The 15,888-nt window shown below is 43.1% G+C and overlaps 1 protein-coding gene across 1 annotated transcript in view; it reads left to right on the top strand.

Annotated features, from left to right (window-relative positions):
• Positions 1–3,040: 3,040 nt before the first annotated feature.
• XYLT1 (xylosyltransferase 1) overlaps positions 3,041–15,888 on the top strand; it is a 176,962-nt gene continuing 164,114 nt past the window's right edge. Inside the window, exon 1 of the mRNA XM_041462661.1 lies at positions 3,041–3,386. Within this exon, the coding sequence (XP_041318595.1) occupies positions 3,165–3,386 (222 nt within the window). The 5' untranslated portion in view covers positions 3,041–3,164. The remainder of the gene's footprint in view (positions 3,387–15,888) is intronic.

The raw sequence follows: 15,888 nt of genomic DNA, 5'->3' as shown, positions 1-15,888 counted from the left end.
CCTTCACAGATTTTGAGACTGAGTATACTAGAGATACCCATTCTCAGACAAATCAGTTCATTCACCTTTTCCCCCTTCATCTCATAACACATAACCAAAATCTAACTTTTGATGTAATAAGGACTTGACTGTTTTTAAGAAAAATGCTAATCTTCACTCTGAAATAACTTAGTCTTCCACTGATTACAGAATGTGCTTCGAAACCGCCTATGAGTCAGGCTGTGAGTTGGAGTTCAGATAAGCCTGCAGTGTTTGTTCACCAGATGGACCATAAGCTCTGCAAAGTAGAGCAAAGGATATTGCTTATTAACACTGCTCCCAACTTCACTTATTTCTTTGTACAAAGTCTGGTTACTTGATGCAATTTTAGACTGGATTTACACTGTTAGGAGGAGGAAACAAATTTTTTTTTTTATAACAGGATGGGTAAATCTAGCAAAGTAGATCAGACTAAAATGGAACTGAGTATGGTTCCTTTATTACGTCATTTTAAGTAGGCAAGATTGATACCCTCCATTTCTCAAACACACCCACACTGAATTTACATACCTGTACAGTGGCAAAAAAATATTTAAATCAATTATGTCTTGGGATTTTAGAGCAAGTTAGCCAAGTCACAGTTGTTACCTGCGCTTAAAACACCATCTCTTTGACAGTTACGTGCAACCAACGTAATACTTATATAAGAATCAAATCTGGTTTTTCTCTCATATACTTTGTGCTAGATACTAATTCTCACCCAACATGGGGAATTTTCAGAGTGGTAACTCTCTCAAAGTGTCTTCTGTGTAACCTGATTAAATATTTTCTGATGCAACACAACTCAGTCAAGCTGCCATTATTCATAAATGTTATAATAAGAAAATTAATTTAACAGTTTTATGCAGTTTCTGATTTTAGTTTGTTCTTTGGATTGGTACAGTTCATTTCTTCAGTTTCTGTGATTTTTTTTTCCCCATCTTCACATTCTCAAGATGCTCAACATTGCCCTTTCCCCTTTTTAGCTTGAATCAACACAGGAAAAAAAATGTTATTAGGTATATTCTCTTCCTTCTATTTGGCTGTTTTCTTTAGCTCAGAATAAGGATGTTTTGAACAGTTAGTGGTCATTGGTTATACCACAGTTTCAAAAATGAATGCCATACCTACTGCAATGTCCTTTCCAGATTTTACATGTCTCTAAATATGGGAAAAGGAGGATGTTGAAGGAGGAAGAGTCTGCTCCTCTCTCTGCTCTGCTTTTTCTGTCAGTGCAGAAGTGTCTCATGCTGGGGCTCCCACCCTTACACAGGGCTGACTTTACACTGAAGACTCAGATCTTTATGGCCTATAAATTATTGTGGTTTGGATACAAATCTTCTCTCCAGAAGGGCTTTCAGCAGGACATGTGTGAGACTGAGCATGCACTGCTGTTCCTCACTGCCCTATCAGTCACAGTAATTACATACAGAGATTAGGAACACCCAGAGACATTTTCCAGCATAAATGTTACCCCATAAAATCTGGAGGAAATTTTCCAATAGGTCATAAAAATTTTAAGAACCATGGATCACAAGTTCATCACAATTACTGCTGTGCTCCTTTTATAGAAAGCAGTGTTGCCCTGTGCTGAAGTATTGCCTGCCTTGGATGCTGCTGTTAGGGCTTTTAGCCATTTTAGGGTATCCATGGGAATGAGTCTCCCACTTCCCAATGAGGCATGCAGGATTGGAATCAGGTCCTGAGGCTCTTGAGGGCGCTTGGTCATTTGGCCTCTTCAGAGTCTGTTTCTTTTCTGGCACCATGGGCACCTCCTGCCATCTGCAAGCCCAAGAGAAGGCTGCAGGGAGCAATCATTTTCTAGGACCATAACTTCCTTTTGAAGAGCAAATCATTTAATCCCAAATAGAAGATGCTTTTATCTTATATATTTGTCAGCAAATTTGCTTGACTGTGTTTACAATGCCCAATTACTTGATAGTTCAGAATAAAAATTATCCATCATCTTCCCGAGCTGTGCAGAACCTGCCAGAATATTGAGGAACACTTTGAGCCTTTTTCATTTCTTTGTTCTAGCAGCTCACTTCACTGTACTGTGGGACCAGCAAATCTGATGCATGTGCAACTGGTGTGGAAGCCTGACACTGTCAAAATTTGTTATCACGGGCTCTCTGCCATCACCCCAGCTGGCAAAAATGGGACACGGCTCTACTGCATGAATGGGAGGTCAGCCAGACGATGCTCTGCTGTCACACAGGAGGATCCCTTCTGGGCTGACTTTCCTGGAAGTTACTAATGATGTACTTTGACCTCGCTGTTTTAGAGACGCCTTGCAGTCAGCGATACTCAGAGAGAGACACTCCTTGAAACTGACACGTGCTTCATCTGCTGGTGAAGTGTTGCAACGAATGGTACCCCCTGTAAAATTTTATTTGTAGCCTCACTGGATCATTAGGAAAATTCCCTTAATAAAGGATGTTCCTGAATCTTATTACTTGTTTCATTTTGTTCAGATCAGAAACTAAAGCACTTCCAATGGAAACAAAATCCGGCTGGTCTGTGCAAATCCTACCTGGCTGTCATTTTAAAAAGCAACTGTTCTTACCAGGAGATAATATTTTTTTACCTTTGGATTTGGTTTGTAAAGTGGAATTAGGCTTAGAAAAAGAAGCACTGTGCAGGCAGATTAAAAAAAACCTCTCCCTATTTCGGTCCTACCATCAGATAATGAGATCTCTCAGATTAGAAAGCCAATATCAGTATGGGAGAAAAAGGCAACTGAACTCGTCCGTTATGTTCACTTTTTGAGACACTGGGCATTCAGTCACAGTCGCCTTGTGCCTGATCCCTGCAAACCTCACCGGGCTGTGGAGGTGTCGCACCTTGCTCTCGCTCTCAATCCGCTGAGGCGAAACGATGCCATCCTCCTCCTCCTCCTTCCTCTTCCTCCGCCAACCCCACCCCTGGCCCCGGGCTGGCCCGGCCGCGGGCTGCCGCGCCGCCAGGGCTCCCCGCCGGCTTCCCCCATCCCCACGCGCCGCGAACACCTCCTCCTCCTTCCCCCCCTCCCTCCTTCCCCACCTCCGCCCTCCTCCTGCTGACGTCTGGCTCTGCCCGGCTGAAAACTCGGTGCCGCGGCGGATGCGGCGGCTCTCGGGAGCGCGGCGGCGGCAGCAGCAGCGAAGATGGTGGCGGCTCCGTGCGCCCGGCGGCTGGCGCGGCGCTCCCGCTCGGCGCTGGTGGCGGCGCTCACCGTGCTGCTCCTGCAGACCCTCCTCGTCTGGAATTTCTCCTCCCTCGACGCCGGCGAGGAGCAGCGCGGCGGCCGCGAGAAGCGAGACCGCGGCGGAGAGCAGCGGGGGCAGCCGCAGCGGCGCGGACCCGCCGCCCCGCACGGCAAGGCGATGGTAGGCGGGGAGCGGGAGCGGCGATGTCTCACGGCGTCTGGCGGCACTTCTGCCGGGACTGCGGCGCGGGGAAGTTGGGGAAGTCGCCCCGGGGCTCGCGTTCCCGCGCCCCGCGTGGGCGCCTCCCGCAGGTGCCGCGGTGCGGGGCCGGTCCTGCCCCGGTCCGGCGGCAGAGCCCGCGGGGCCGCGGTGCAGAGGCAGAAAATGCATCCCTGGGATCCTCTCCCTTCCCCGAGAGAGGGATCTCTCGTCCCATTCCCCGCGCTGCCTGCCGCGGGCATCCCAGCATCCCTGAACTTCGCGGGAGAGCCGCCTGCCCCACGCCGTCCTAGGGGTTTGTTTTAGTGCTAGTTTGCTTTTTCCACCCGGAAAAGCGCACAGGCGCTGCTCTTTATTGCACAGCTCTGACAGGCCCAGGAGGTGACGGGCAGTGAAATGTAATGCAATCATTTTATTAACCGCTGACGACTCGGGGACACTGAAACTGTGCCCACACAGGATGAGGACCTTGTCTTTTAGCTCGTTCTTTTGCAAACTCTTCGGTTTTCATTCAAATGACTCAGGCCTGAGACCAGAAGGGGTTGCAAATCTGGCTCTATTGCCAGTTGAGTTTTCTATTTTTAAATTTTCTATTTTTAAGTTTTCTATTAGGCATGTGAAAAAGCAAATTAACAGTGTTCTTGCAAACCTCAGATACGTACCACCAATATTAGTATTCTCCAGCTCAGGAGAAGCTTCCTTTGGTTTTCATTTTATTCTTTCAGCAGTAGGCTTACATATAGTATGTGATGCCTCTGGAAGTGCATGCTTAGTTTCGTCAGTTTCTGTATTTTTGTTTACGTCCTTGAGAGAGAAAGCAAGAATTTGGGGCTCAGAGGTGACTTACCCTTGTAGATTGCAACTGAGTGGTTTGGCCTCGAAAGGCTGCAAAGAGCTGAGCTCCCAGCACACGAGTACTCCATCACTAACATTTGGGACAATTTGTAGTATGTACCCATCCACTGAGTGCAGATCCTGCTCTGCTTTCTAGATGTGAAAATTAAAATTCTATTTTACTGAATTCAGTTTTTGTTTCTAAAGATTATCTTATCTTGGTATTTGCTGTGTTCATAAATGTAGCTATTTACACTCCACTATTTTCCTCCATCACCTTACCCTCTGCCTCTTTTCCTGTCCATCAAGTATTTTATGCTTTCATCTCTCAGTCTTCTCCAGCTTTTTCCTTCCTGATCTCTCCACTGTGGGTTATCAAGGTTGGCAGACGCTGTTACCTGGGCAGGCAGGGGGCCGGGAGAGGGCAGGCTGCACCTGGAGCTTCAGCCCCGCATCCCAGCTCCCCAGACTTTCTAGGAAATTATCCTCTTCTGTGGGCTCAGGGCTATGTTGGAACATGTACTCTAAGCAGTTGTCCTACAAATGTCCTGGCACAGTGTCCAATTTGCCCTGGATGTGCTGGAATGAGTGCCAGGTTCGGGTCGAGAGCTCATTGTTTCCGTGCTGGCCACACGCAGACGCTGGATATGAGTGTTTTGATGCTGGCAGTTATGAATCACGCCTTTTGCATACAGTTTTGATCAAAGACCTAAAGATGGAGCACTGGGGTTCTGAATAGAAAACATGTTTTAAAACACATGCTGAGTGCACCTATTTTCTCCTCATTATCTAAATGACTGGTATGGATCACACTGGGCTGTGCCACAACATCTGACTTTGATATTAAAAAAAAAAAAAAAGGGGCAACAATGCTCAAAGCAAGTGGCAGGGTACTTAACAATACTTTGTCTTGGAGGTGATTTGGCAAGGCTTCTTCAAGATGACTTTATGGTACTTGTGGTTTTGCTTAGCCTGCACACTGGGAAGGGGCCACCATCCTTAAAATTACTTTGGTCGGAATACAAACCCTGACACTTAAGTATCCACCTATTGACTGCAATGTGTGCTTGGTGGAAAAGTGACAGGGAAATGGTCTTTGTGTAGTCTTCTGCCTTAAAAACTTGGCACCTGTGTTAAATTGGTAGGTAAAGTTACCAGTCTTGCCTACATTACCAGTCTTGATTTCTGACTCGGTTCACGAGGAAAATCTCTAAGAAATGGAATTGTGTATCATCTATATAAAGGAAGATTTTTTTTCCTGTTGCTTTGCTTGCACATTAAAATGCAATTTATGTAATATCCAAGCAAAGTTAGGATCCTTCTCAATCCATGTTTCCCATAGTTTGTGTATGTGAAATTGTTTTGCAACAGTTGGAGAAGCTGACTGGTGTGAGTACAGTGGTTCCATTATATCCACGTGTCTTGGGTTAAGCACATCTGAGGGGCCCTCCAAGGATTTTTCAAAGATTTCTCAGTCTTGCATTTTAACCAAAAATAGTATTGATTTCAATGTGTCTTTGGTCTGTGAGTGGAATGGTGAGTTTTAATGCATTTTGAGGAGTATACTTTTGAAAGGCTGCTAAATGTTCATCTGTGAGGTAGTTCTTGATTGTGGTTTTTGTACTTTTTTCACTTGCCCTGCTAACTACTCTTATGGGAGCCTTTATACTAAATAGTTATGCAAACCAGATTTTGGACACTTGGAAGAAGACAGTGCTTTTCAAACCTGTGTCTGAAAGTTGCTGTATGAGGCTACAGTGCTTTTATTTATCTTGTTTTTAATTTGTCTCTTGTTTAAATTGTCCTGTGTAAAAGACTGAAATGGGGATCCCTATTTTACTTTACTGAGTTAGCCATAAGTAGTGTGAGGGTTTGGTGATTTGTGTCTGTGGGAAAAGAAACATAATCCTTTGAACCAGGTGTTTAACATATATTTAGATTTTTTATTAAGTGCTGTCAGATACGTGCAATAAGCACTATCATTTGGTAGCTAAAATAACATTGTGCTGTAGTAAAAGGTTTGCCACTGTACCTGCATGTAATTGAATGGGAATTGCCAACTTGGCAGGAAGAAACAATTTTGAATTGAGCAATTTTGCAACTGAAAACGCTTACTGTGCTAGATCCCCTGACCAGCTACACCTGGAGCTTTCATTAGTCATAAGCAGTTTCCTACAGTTGTTCCATATTTAATTAAATCAGCTTATAGATACTTCTAAAGAAATATCAGCTGTATGGTTAGCACTGATTTCAGTGTGTACTTGCAACTGTTCTGGCAGCTGCACCCTTTGCACAAGCTTTATTCATGCAGCACAACTCAAGTGTCAAAAGCACAGAAGAATAAAGCTCCCTTCTGAGAATGGGTTGATTTTTATGGGAGGATCTTTATCTTTGAAAAGTGTGCAACAGCTTTTTGTGAAAATACTGTAAGCATGCTGCTCAGTCTTGGGTTTCCTTAGTGCAGCCTGCTAGCGATGGTGGAAGGGGCTTGTGGGTGTTGCGTGTTGGGAACCCAACGGCAAGAAAATGGGATGCAAATCTCTGCTATGGGGCTGCTGAGGATGAGAGGGATGTGACAGCAGAGCATCTGCCGCTGTGATGTTGCACTGACGGGCTGTTGTGCATCACAGGGATGCACCTGTGGTGCCCAGCTGTGGCCTCTGCCTTGGAACTGGGTGTTGAAGGCACTGTCCTTGGGTACGTGCTGCTCCTTTGTGCCTCCTGCTAGCCTTGGGTTTTCACTGCTGCCTGTTGTGCCATAAAGCAGAAATGCCAGGGCACTGTTTCTGTCAGTTCAGTGAAATACAGCTCTTGCCTGCTGGTGTGGGATCAAAGCATTTCTTCAGTCTGAAATTTTGTGTGTTCTTTTAAAGAAATGGTATGTTTCTTTCAGCATGAAGCTGTCAAAGGAACCAAACATATCGATAGCTCAAAAGGTTGAGACCTGTAGAATGAAAAGAAAGTGTGTTTGGGGTCAGTGAGCAGTTTTAATTCCTGTAAGGTGTTTTAATTCCAAGCAGAAGTTAAGCCTGGGGGGACAGTCCTGAGGATCACCAGTGTCTCTCCTTAATTTCATATGTGTCATGGGAAATGTGGTATTTCTTCTTCTCTTGGCAGTGTGGAAAGTGAGCTTGGATCCTCTATGGGTTGATCAGCTGAATGTGCTGAAGCCTGTTTTTTCTTGCTTTTTCCTTCCTTGTCACCTCCTGGTGATTCATGCTGTGCTCCACCAGGTTAAAGGTGCAAGAAGCAAAAAGTAATTACAATGTGTGCCTAAACTCTGTAATCCCTGCTGGCTGCTGAAGCTAGGAAAGGCATCCAGGAGCTGCTCTGCTCCATGCTAAGGGTTATAAAAACTGGGATCAGTTGTTGCAACTAGAAGCAAAGCAGCAGCAACTCTAATGCTGGAAAACACCATGGGAATCATACAGGAAAGAAAACCCAGGAGGCTTTACTCCACTTTCCCTAAGGTTCGTCCATCAATTATTTCCCCCAGCCTTTTCTAAATGCTTCCCCAAAGCAAGACCAGTGCAGAATTCACCTTGTGCATCACATAAAAGCTTGGGATTCTTTCAGGTTTGGAAATGAGAGTCTTCTTTTGAAGTGTATTTGCCCCTGGAATGTTTAGATTGCGCAGGTAGATTCCCAGCACTGTTTTGCCAGAAACAAAGCACGCAGCCTGGACCTACCCTGTGCTGAGCATCCGTGTGGGAGGTACAGGACAAGTGAGTTTCTGGATGGAGCACAGCTTTCAGTGCAGCACCAGTGCTAAAGCTCAGCTTGGCACAGGGGTGGCAGAAGGTGTGCCTTGGGTGAGGAACTGGGCTACTGCTGAAGAGTCACTGTAGCCCCTGGGAGTTCACTCTACAGAGCTGCACTTAAGTGTCAAATAAGCTGTTAAGCTCCATACAACAAATGAGTTTTCAAGAAAACAGGAACTATCCCACCACTGGTTTATCCTTTTTGTTTCAGTCAGTTTATCCTTTTGTTTCAGTCCATATATGCAGATACAATCAAATGGTACCTATTTATTCCACTCTAAGTATCTTGTTGATGTAGACCTGTGACCTCAGTAATTTAATCTGAACACAGGAAACGAGGGAAAACTGGTTTTCAGAAAAATCTCCAGACCTGAAAAGTGCAAAGAAGCTTAATGTGAGCTAATAATTTTGTGTATTAAACTTCAGTCCGGAATGAATCAATCTCTGGAAACTGAGTCTCACTTTAGTACATGAGGATCAGTGAAACTGCTGAGTTAAGGTACTCTGCATTGTGAATAAAATTAATAGCATCAAGCTATTATGTGACCACAAATGATGTATTTCTTAGAGAATGGGTCCATAGTACTGACTTGACTGTTAAATACAGTTTTACTTATTATCAGGAGCTTAATCATGCTGTAATATGGCTTGAATAACAATCGAGAGGGAGAATGGAGACAACTCATCATTTAGTAATGGCAAAGGGGGGAGACAATTCATCTGCAGCTGGAAGGTGCATAATCATTTTTACAAAGTCTTAGCACTTAACAAGGCACATGTTAATAAAACAAACAAATCTTTGCAGCAAGAGAAGTAATGTATGCATCATTTAAGGGGAGTATTAGAGCCAAATGAGACTGTTGGTCTCCAGCAGCAGTTACCTTGTTAAGCATCTTCTCTGCAGGAATGTGGGAATGTGTTATATGAGATGGATCAGAAGCCTTTTCCAGGCCACTGGTGTATTTTTTGTTGTGTTGTTTTTTTATTCTTTAATGTGTGATGGGATTTTGCAGATGTTCCCTTTGAAATAGAAGCATTTTAATTTTTTAGCAAGAGAAGACCAGCTGTTGTACAGGGGGCGTACAAATCCCATTTACTTCCTGTCATCTATTGCAAAATGGGTACATTTTGGTGTAAAAGGTCCTCATTACCTGCCACATGTTTTGGCTCTATTCAGAAATATTTTTCAAAATATTTCTTCCTTTCAGCATGGGAAGTCTGTGATATGGCATCTTATTAGTGCTTGCTGAAGGGCCAGGAGTACAATGGAAGCATGAAGTGATCTTAATTTGTAGCAATAGTCAAATTATATAACCTCGAGGATTAATTTTAATCAAATACTTCCTGATTTTTCTTTATAGTGTTAAAATTAGATCTGGCATTTCACTGAAGCTTTTGCAGTGACTCTTTAATTGGAATACAATGTCCTATATTTTTTTCTTTTGGCTGAGGCTGATGGGATGTCTGATTTGGGCAGAGGCAGGAGCATCCCTGTGTGGATACTCAGAGGGCACGTGGGTTCTGGTGTGTATGACTGGCGTTGAGGACTAGCAGTTCCAAGTGTTTGAGTCTGATTTTTAGACTTGGAACCTCAGTCCTTCATTTTTGTTTAAGAAATGGTAGCTGTTCCACAGAGCACATGTTGAATGGGAGACAGCTCTGTGAGACAAGGGAAGTCTTGGCTGCCTACTCTCACCAGTAACCTCTTGACATCTTTAGCAAAGTGTTTAGGGCCACATAGCTGATGGTGACAGGTAGTTTTGGGTTTTTCAATTATTGGCACTCCAGACTAGTCCTCTTTAGTCTGACAATTGTGGTTTTTTATCTCTTTCCTCCAGAGGAGCCAAGCCCTGGCAGGTCACAACTTTATTCTTCCCTTTCACACTTGGTGCTGCTGATTATGGCTGCTTCCTTCTGGGTGTTTCCTTTTTAAGCTTGGGTTGAATCTCACAGACATGTGGGGTCTGAGGCCTTCTCATGAGCAGACGTGAGTGTCTCCAGAAGGCAATTCAGCTCCTTTGAGGTGTGCATCTGGGCAGAAGCCTGCTCCTCTGTGCCAGCAAGGCAGGGGCCATGGCAGTGATGCTCAGGTACCTGCCATGCGTGTAGGAATCCATTTCTGTAGATGCCAGGTCTGGTGTTTGTCTCCCCAGTCTGCAAAGTGTGCTTGATTGCTTAATTAATGTCCCATCCTTCATGAAAGCAGTGTGGGTTTGAAGTAATCTGTTCTTGTGAAGCAGTTGAGATCTTCAGCAAGGACCAGGAGTTTGTCAGCTGCCATGCATTGGTATAACTCCATTAAAGTCAGTACAGACCAGCTGGGGATTCTGGACCCACAAATGTAATTATTGTTATAATGAGAGCATCAAACAAGTAATCATTATTTTTACTCCCTCTTTTCATTTCAAAATGAGAAAATTATTTCCTCTTGGATCAGTGAAAGTAATTTACATTATGCACAATAATGGTCTACATGAAAATATAATTATTATTCATTTGTATGGCACCATCTGGGCACTAGAAGCTTCGCAGACACATGTGAGGAAAGGTCCCTGTCTTGAAGAGTTTACAGGCTGAATAGCAAGTTAGAGCTGCTAGCAGTTTACCAGAGTCACAAAGGGAACTTTGGTATTACCAGTATTACCATCAGGGACCTGTTCAGCACAGGATTCCACAAACCCTGCTTCAGGGATTCCTACTCAGAATTGCTCTGTGTTGGCACTGTACAGCCTAAGGGTGGGATAAGTTCAAGGTTTGATTAGCATGGATGGATCAAGAAAGAACACAGCAAGGGGCTAGTATTGTAAATTGGCTGCCCAGCTAGTTTTGGGCAAGTAAAGGATATTTCCAGGCTTCACTTGGAAGCACAAAATGGTTTTCATGCCTTGTGGACCTGTGCTTCCTATGGAGTAATTCCCAAGCTTTACAACAAATACAGGACTGAAAAAAGTGTTTTACTTGAGTGTAAGTATGCGCTAGAAGTGGAGAGACTGGGCTTTTATAACTGTGTGGGTTTAAAAATTGAGCAACATGTAGCATTACCTAAACATACATCAGTGTAACCTTGCTGAGTACTGAAAGGGTCAGTACAGGACACTGAAATCATATGACTTCTTATTTTTAGAGATGATTAGAGAATTCCTCCAAGGGACAAACTATTTATAACACGTCTATAATATGCTGGTTTTTTTTTTCTTTTATGATGAAATGAAACCAATAAGTGAATACCAGTTAATTAAAAAAGTTAGCTAAAAAAGATTTCACACTAGTGTGTGGTTGACTCTGAGGTCAGATCGTGAATGCTTCCCACATATATTTTGTTTTCAAGCTACTGTTCTGTTGCTGTTCTATTATTAGAGAGTAAGTGGGATGCTTATTTAAAACAATTCTACAAAGCTGAATGACACTGCAAACTTGAGTTTAACTTGGATTTGGTTGAATGAGTCATGGACACTCATTTCTGCTTCATGCTGCAGCCTTTGCTTGCCCTTCAGATGTACTTTTTGGTTCAGTTATGTTGGTGAAATCTGAGTATTTTTCTTCAATAAAATGCTACTCGCTGACTTTTTGTGGTGGTCAGTTTTGGATTTCATGCTGTCTGAATTTCTGAGACGTATCTCATTTTGTTCTTAAAACTCAACCTGTTTCTGGTTATCTTTGTTCTTTATAATTGCATTCTTTCTGATTCAGGAGCACACAGGGTTCAGTTAAAGCGTCTTCTTTCAAAGAAAAAGTGTGTGAGGTCGTGACTGTATTGATTAAAGTGAAGCAAGCTCCCTGAAACTACATCCAGCCTGTTGACCCTTACTTGGGAGAGGCACAACAAACCTGAAAAATGACATTTCCAGAGGAATTTTTGGTTCTTTAGAATTGCACCATTGCATGTCACAGAGACAAGTAGAGTCCTACGTGTTCTACCTGTGAACTCAGTGGGGTGACAACTGACACCCTTGGTGAGGAGTCCCACAGTTGCCAGTGTCATTAGTTATTTAAAGAACTTTTTTCTCTGTGTGCCTGGAGCTCCAACTAAATAAATGGCCATCTGCTAATTATGAAAATGTAAACTGGAGTTCTCTGTGGAAATGGAGTGTTACCAGAGATCTGGATTGGAGTCATCTTGAACAGGCATGTAAATAAAAAATAATCTATCATCAAGCTAATCCTGCCTCGTAGAAAAGAATAATCTCATGGAAACTAGCATCTTGTCTGCAGAAATCCACATTTGGCTAGCTGGGGATACATCTTGGCACCTAACTATATTGACTTAGATGTTTACAGGCTTGCTTATGCTCTTAAAACTTGATGTGGGTGCCTGACAGCTGTTTAAATAAGTAAATATGAATTCAGGTGGCTACCTTATGGCATCTAAGTTCAGCAACTTGGCCCACAGTGTGTAAAACCAAGGAAACAAGCAGAAGAGGAGTGAGTGTAGTAAACAAAGCTGTTAGTGTGTATGCATTAAGAGAATAATAATACTTTGCACAGCTACTGTGCCTCAAACTGCTTACATTTTGGCATTCACTGGAATTGAGTTTAGTCACTCAGTGGCAGAAATAGAAACTTGGAGGTGCTGCCTGCTAGCAGAGTACATGGAGCAGTACCTCAGCAATGAGCTGCCTTTTTGGCAGTCTTACAACAAAAGACCTGAAAGTCTTCAGCGCAATATTTTGATAAGTCATTGATTCTTATTAAAATAATAATTATGACAATAATTATAGCTGTAGTTTGCTCTGACTGAGCTGCTAGCTGAGTAGAGGACAGGGGGAGGAGGGTTATGAAATATTCTTGTAAAGCCATCTGAGTGCTGCTCCTCCAGCTCTGTGCACACATAGTGAGGATGTTTGTCTCTGTATTTTTCATGTCCTGTGCCAGTGCGTGGCAGTGCCTGTGTGCTGGGTGGGTTCCCCAGGAGAGAGCTGGACATTCCTGTGCAGTCTGTCCTGCAGGCAGCTCATCGCTCCTGTGCTCATGTTCCTAATAACTGAGATATGATCAAATAGGTGATAGTGTTTTACAGCAGTACAGTGATAAAATGGAGCAATAAGCTCCTGGCCATCTGGCTTTCTGTAGTTAGCTCTGTGACTTCTGCTGTGTCTCACCTTCACAGCAAGACCACATCATCCCATCCCCAAAGCCTGGCTCAGGCCTCAGTGATACTGAAACCAAAGGAAAGTGGGGTAGGTTTTGCAGGTAGCACCGTAGCTGTGATGACACTGTCCTGCCTTTCTAATCTAATTCAGTATTAAACATTTACACTGGCCAGGCTGCCACCACATGACCTCCTGTGCTAAGTGACTGCAAGTGATTAATGACTATTTATTAGGAGAAGATGGTCTCAAACCTGCTCACTTCACAGACAGTGTAAACAGAGATTTCTGCTCCTCACCCTCAACCCCCAGTTTAAAAATATGGTGTTTTTTTCTCTTTGCTTTCTTTTGAAGGTCATTTTTTCATCCCTGGATGTTTAAGAAAAGCAGACTGCACTGGCCTTTTCCTGTCCCCCTGTGTGAAGCTGCAGTGGGCATCTAGAGTGTGAGTTTAGGGGTGCTTGCTGCCTTGGTTAGGGCTTCAGTGAAATGTGACATGAAACAGGCTGCAGGACAAGCTCCTGTGTGGGGAAGAACAAAATGTTGGGTCAGCTGCAAGGCTCCATGGGACCTCTGCGAACACAACTAATTTAAAAGTTGGATAAATAGAAATGCATTTATTGTGCTTTCAGAGGACAGGAATTTTCCAGAAGTGAATCTCCTAACAAATAGCCATTTTAAAAGGTAGCTGATGCAGAGAAAGAACCAGGTTAATTTGGAATTTTGGGTAACTTTGTGTAGCCTGAGACTCTAATTCTATAGGTGCTGTGGGATGCATGGGTTTAAGCATGTATTTCACCTAATTTGACCTAAAGGTATTTTATGTGAAAGTTGTTATAGGGTTTGTTTGCCATTATGCAACCAAATATATGTTAAAAGATTTCAGACAAATTTGATGCAGTTATTCAAAGTGGTTTGGTTTGTCCATTTTAGCACCATCACAAGTCTGAACAATGATCTCGTGTTCTCCCAGAGTGTTATCAATAGCTTATTCTGTAGTTTAAGTTCTTCAGGGGATTTTCACTTTCTGGTTGCACTGATGTAAATTTACAGTAATTCTCATATCGAGGACCTATGCATGAATAACTGGAAGGAAAACAAAGGGTCTTGCAGGCCAAATGGTTCATCAAAATCTCCATTTTTGGACAATGAGACAGCTCAGCAACTGCTGGAGCATTTTGTTGTTTCTGAAGTGTCAGTGTAACTTTGCAGAGCGTATTCAGCAGTCATGCACTGTGCTCCAGATGCTCCCTGTTTGTCGAGTGGTGTCACCTGGAAGGGATAAGTGAAAGGAAGCCTTGAATTTCATACTCTCCTGGATTCAGCCTCAGGGCTGTGTTTCCAGTTTAGTTACCAGAACTGCTCTCAGTTCTGCCACCTAAGCTTCAGTGATTTCAAGCCTTTGGTAGGCAATGAACGGGGCGCTGTGTGTGTTTTGTTTGCTTGTAAATGTTTGTATATTATTTGTGTATTATTCTTAGTTTTAACACAGCCTTGTGTACTCACTTCCTCCTCATCCTTGAACAATTCTCTCCTGTTTCTGGTGGTTGCAGAGGCTGCTCCAGGCTCCAGCTGGGGTCACTCAGCTGGCAGTGACTTCAGTAGCTCAGCTGGGGCTGTGTTGGTAGGAAGTGGATGAAGGTAGCTGCTGAGGAAAGTGCTTCAGGTCCCTATTCCACGCTCGGTAAATAGTAACTCCATTATGAAATACTGTTTCACTGTTGAATAAATTGGCGTGGGTTTTTTTTTTTTTTTCCTTGCTTGCTGTCATTGGTAAATTGCTGTCTTCCTAAATTGTGTTGTCCAGTTTGAAATACTGTTTCCTGTTGGCTTAAAATAAACACTTCTGCAGCATTTTCCTGCTTTATGTTGCCTACAGAGAGCAAAATGTATCCTTAAAGGTTTAAATCTGTTGCTACGATTAGGATGGTAGTTTCATAGCAACACAGAGATACCACAGGTGTTACAATCATCTCTTTAGTAGAGAGTTGGTGGTTTGGTGGTTTCTGTGTTTCTCCCTTTCCTGTTTACTAGAGTAAAATGTGTTCAAGACTCACTTTTGCAGCTCTCATGCAAACAGAGGCATGCATACATACCTGTATTCCACAGTGGTCAAATATTTGTGGTCAAATATAAGCAAGAGTTGCTCAGGCTAGAACTTTCCAGGCTGAATGTTGCTTAGAAAGATTTTGCTTTGCAGCATGCACTTTAAACAAGTCTAGGATGTGGCAAGTCATCACTTCATCAAGTTCGTGCTCTTTTAGTAGCAGATTCTTTTAGAAAATCTTCACGTTCAGGGTTGGTTCCACCTTTGATCATTGTCCTGTGTAAGAATGATGTGTGGGAGATTTTTTACAGGACTGATATTGAGACACCTTTGTCAGCTAAATCCCACCTTCTTCTGTCTTCTCAGTTGTTTACTATAGGATGAAGATGCAGATGGGTAAGAGCTCAAGTAAAACAGCATACTGAGAATAACCTGTGGTTCTTCAGAGCCACAGTGTCTTCATTAGGACACGGAGTGCAGATATAATGTTCTTTTCTGTTTGGTGTTCTGAATGGAATTACCTGTGATAGTAGAGATTGGTGGTGGTGGGCAGTTACAGCTTGAGTTCCTGCATATTTCTCTTGGCAGTGATGGAATTATTTAACAATCACTTTCCATTTGTAGTGGTTTTATGAGTGTGAAAATGTAAAATTCAGGAAATTTTTTAAGGGTTCTTCATATTCTGCTGGCCTTGTTTGGTCTCAGTGAAAGTTAATAATTTAATCCCATGCTGA

The sequence above is a fragment of the Pyrgilauda ruficollis genome, unplaced genomic scaffold, assembly GCF_017590135.1.
Source record: "Pyrgilauda ruficollis isolate IOZ18807 unplaced genomic scaffold, ASM1759013v1 scaffold16, whole genome shotgun sequence".
NCBI classification, from domain to species: domain Eukaryota; kingdom Metazoa; phylum Chordata; class Aves; order Passeriformes; family Passeridae; genus Pyrgilauda; species Pyrgilauda ruficollis.
Note: the sequence above shows the minus strand (reverse complement) of the source record. Positions and strands in the feature narration are given on the sequence as shown.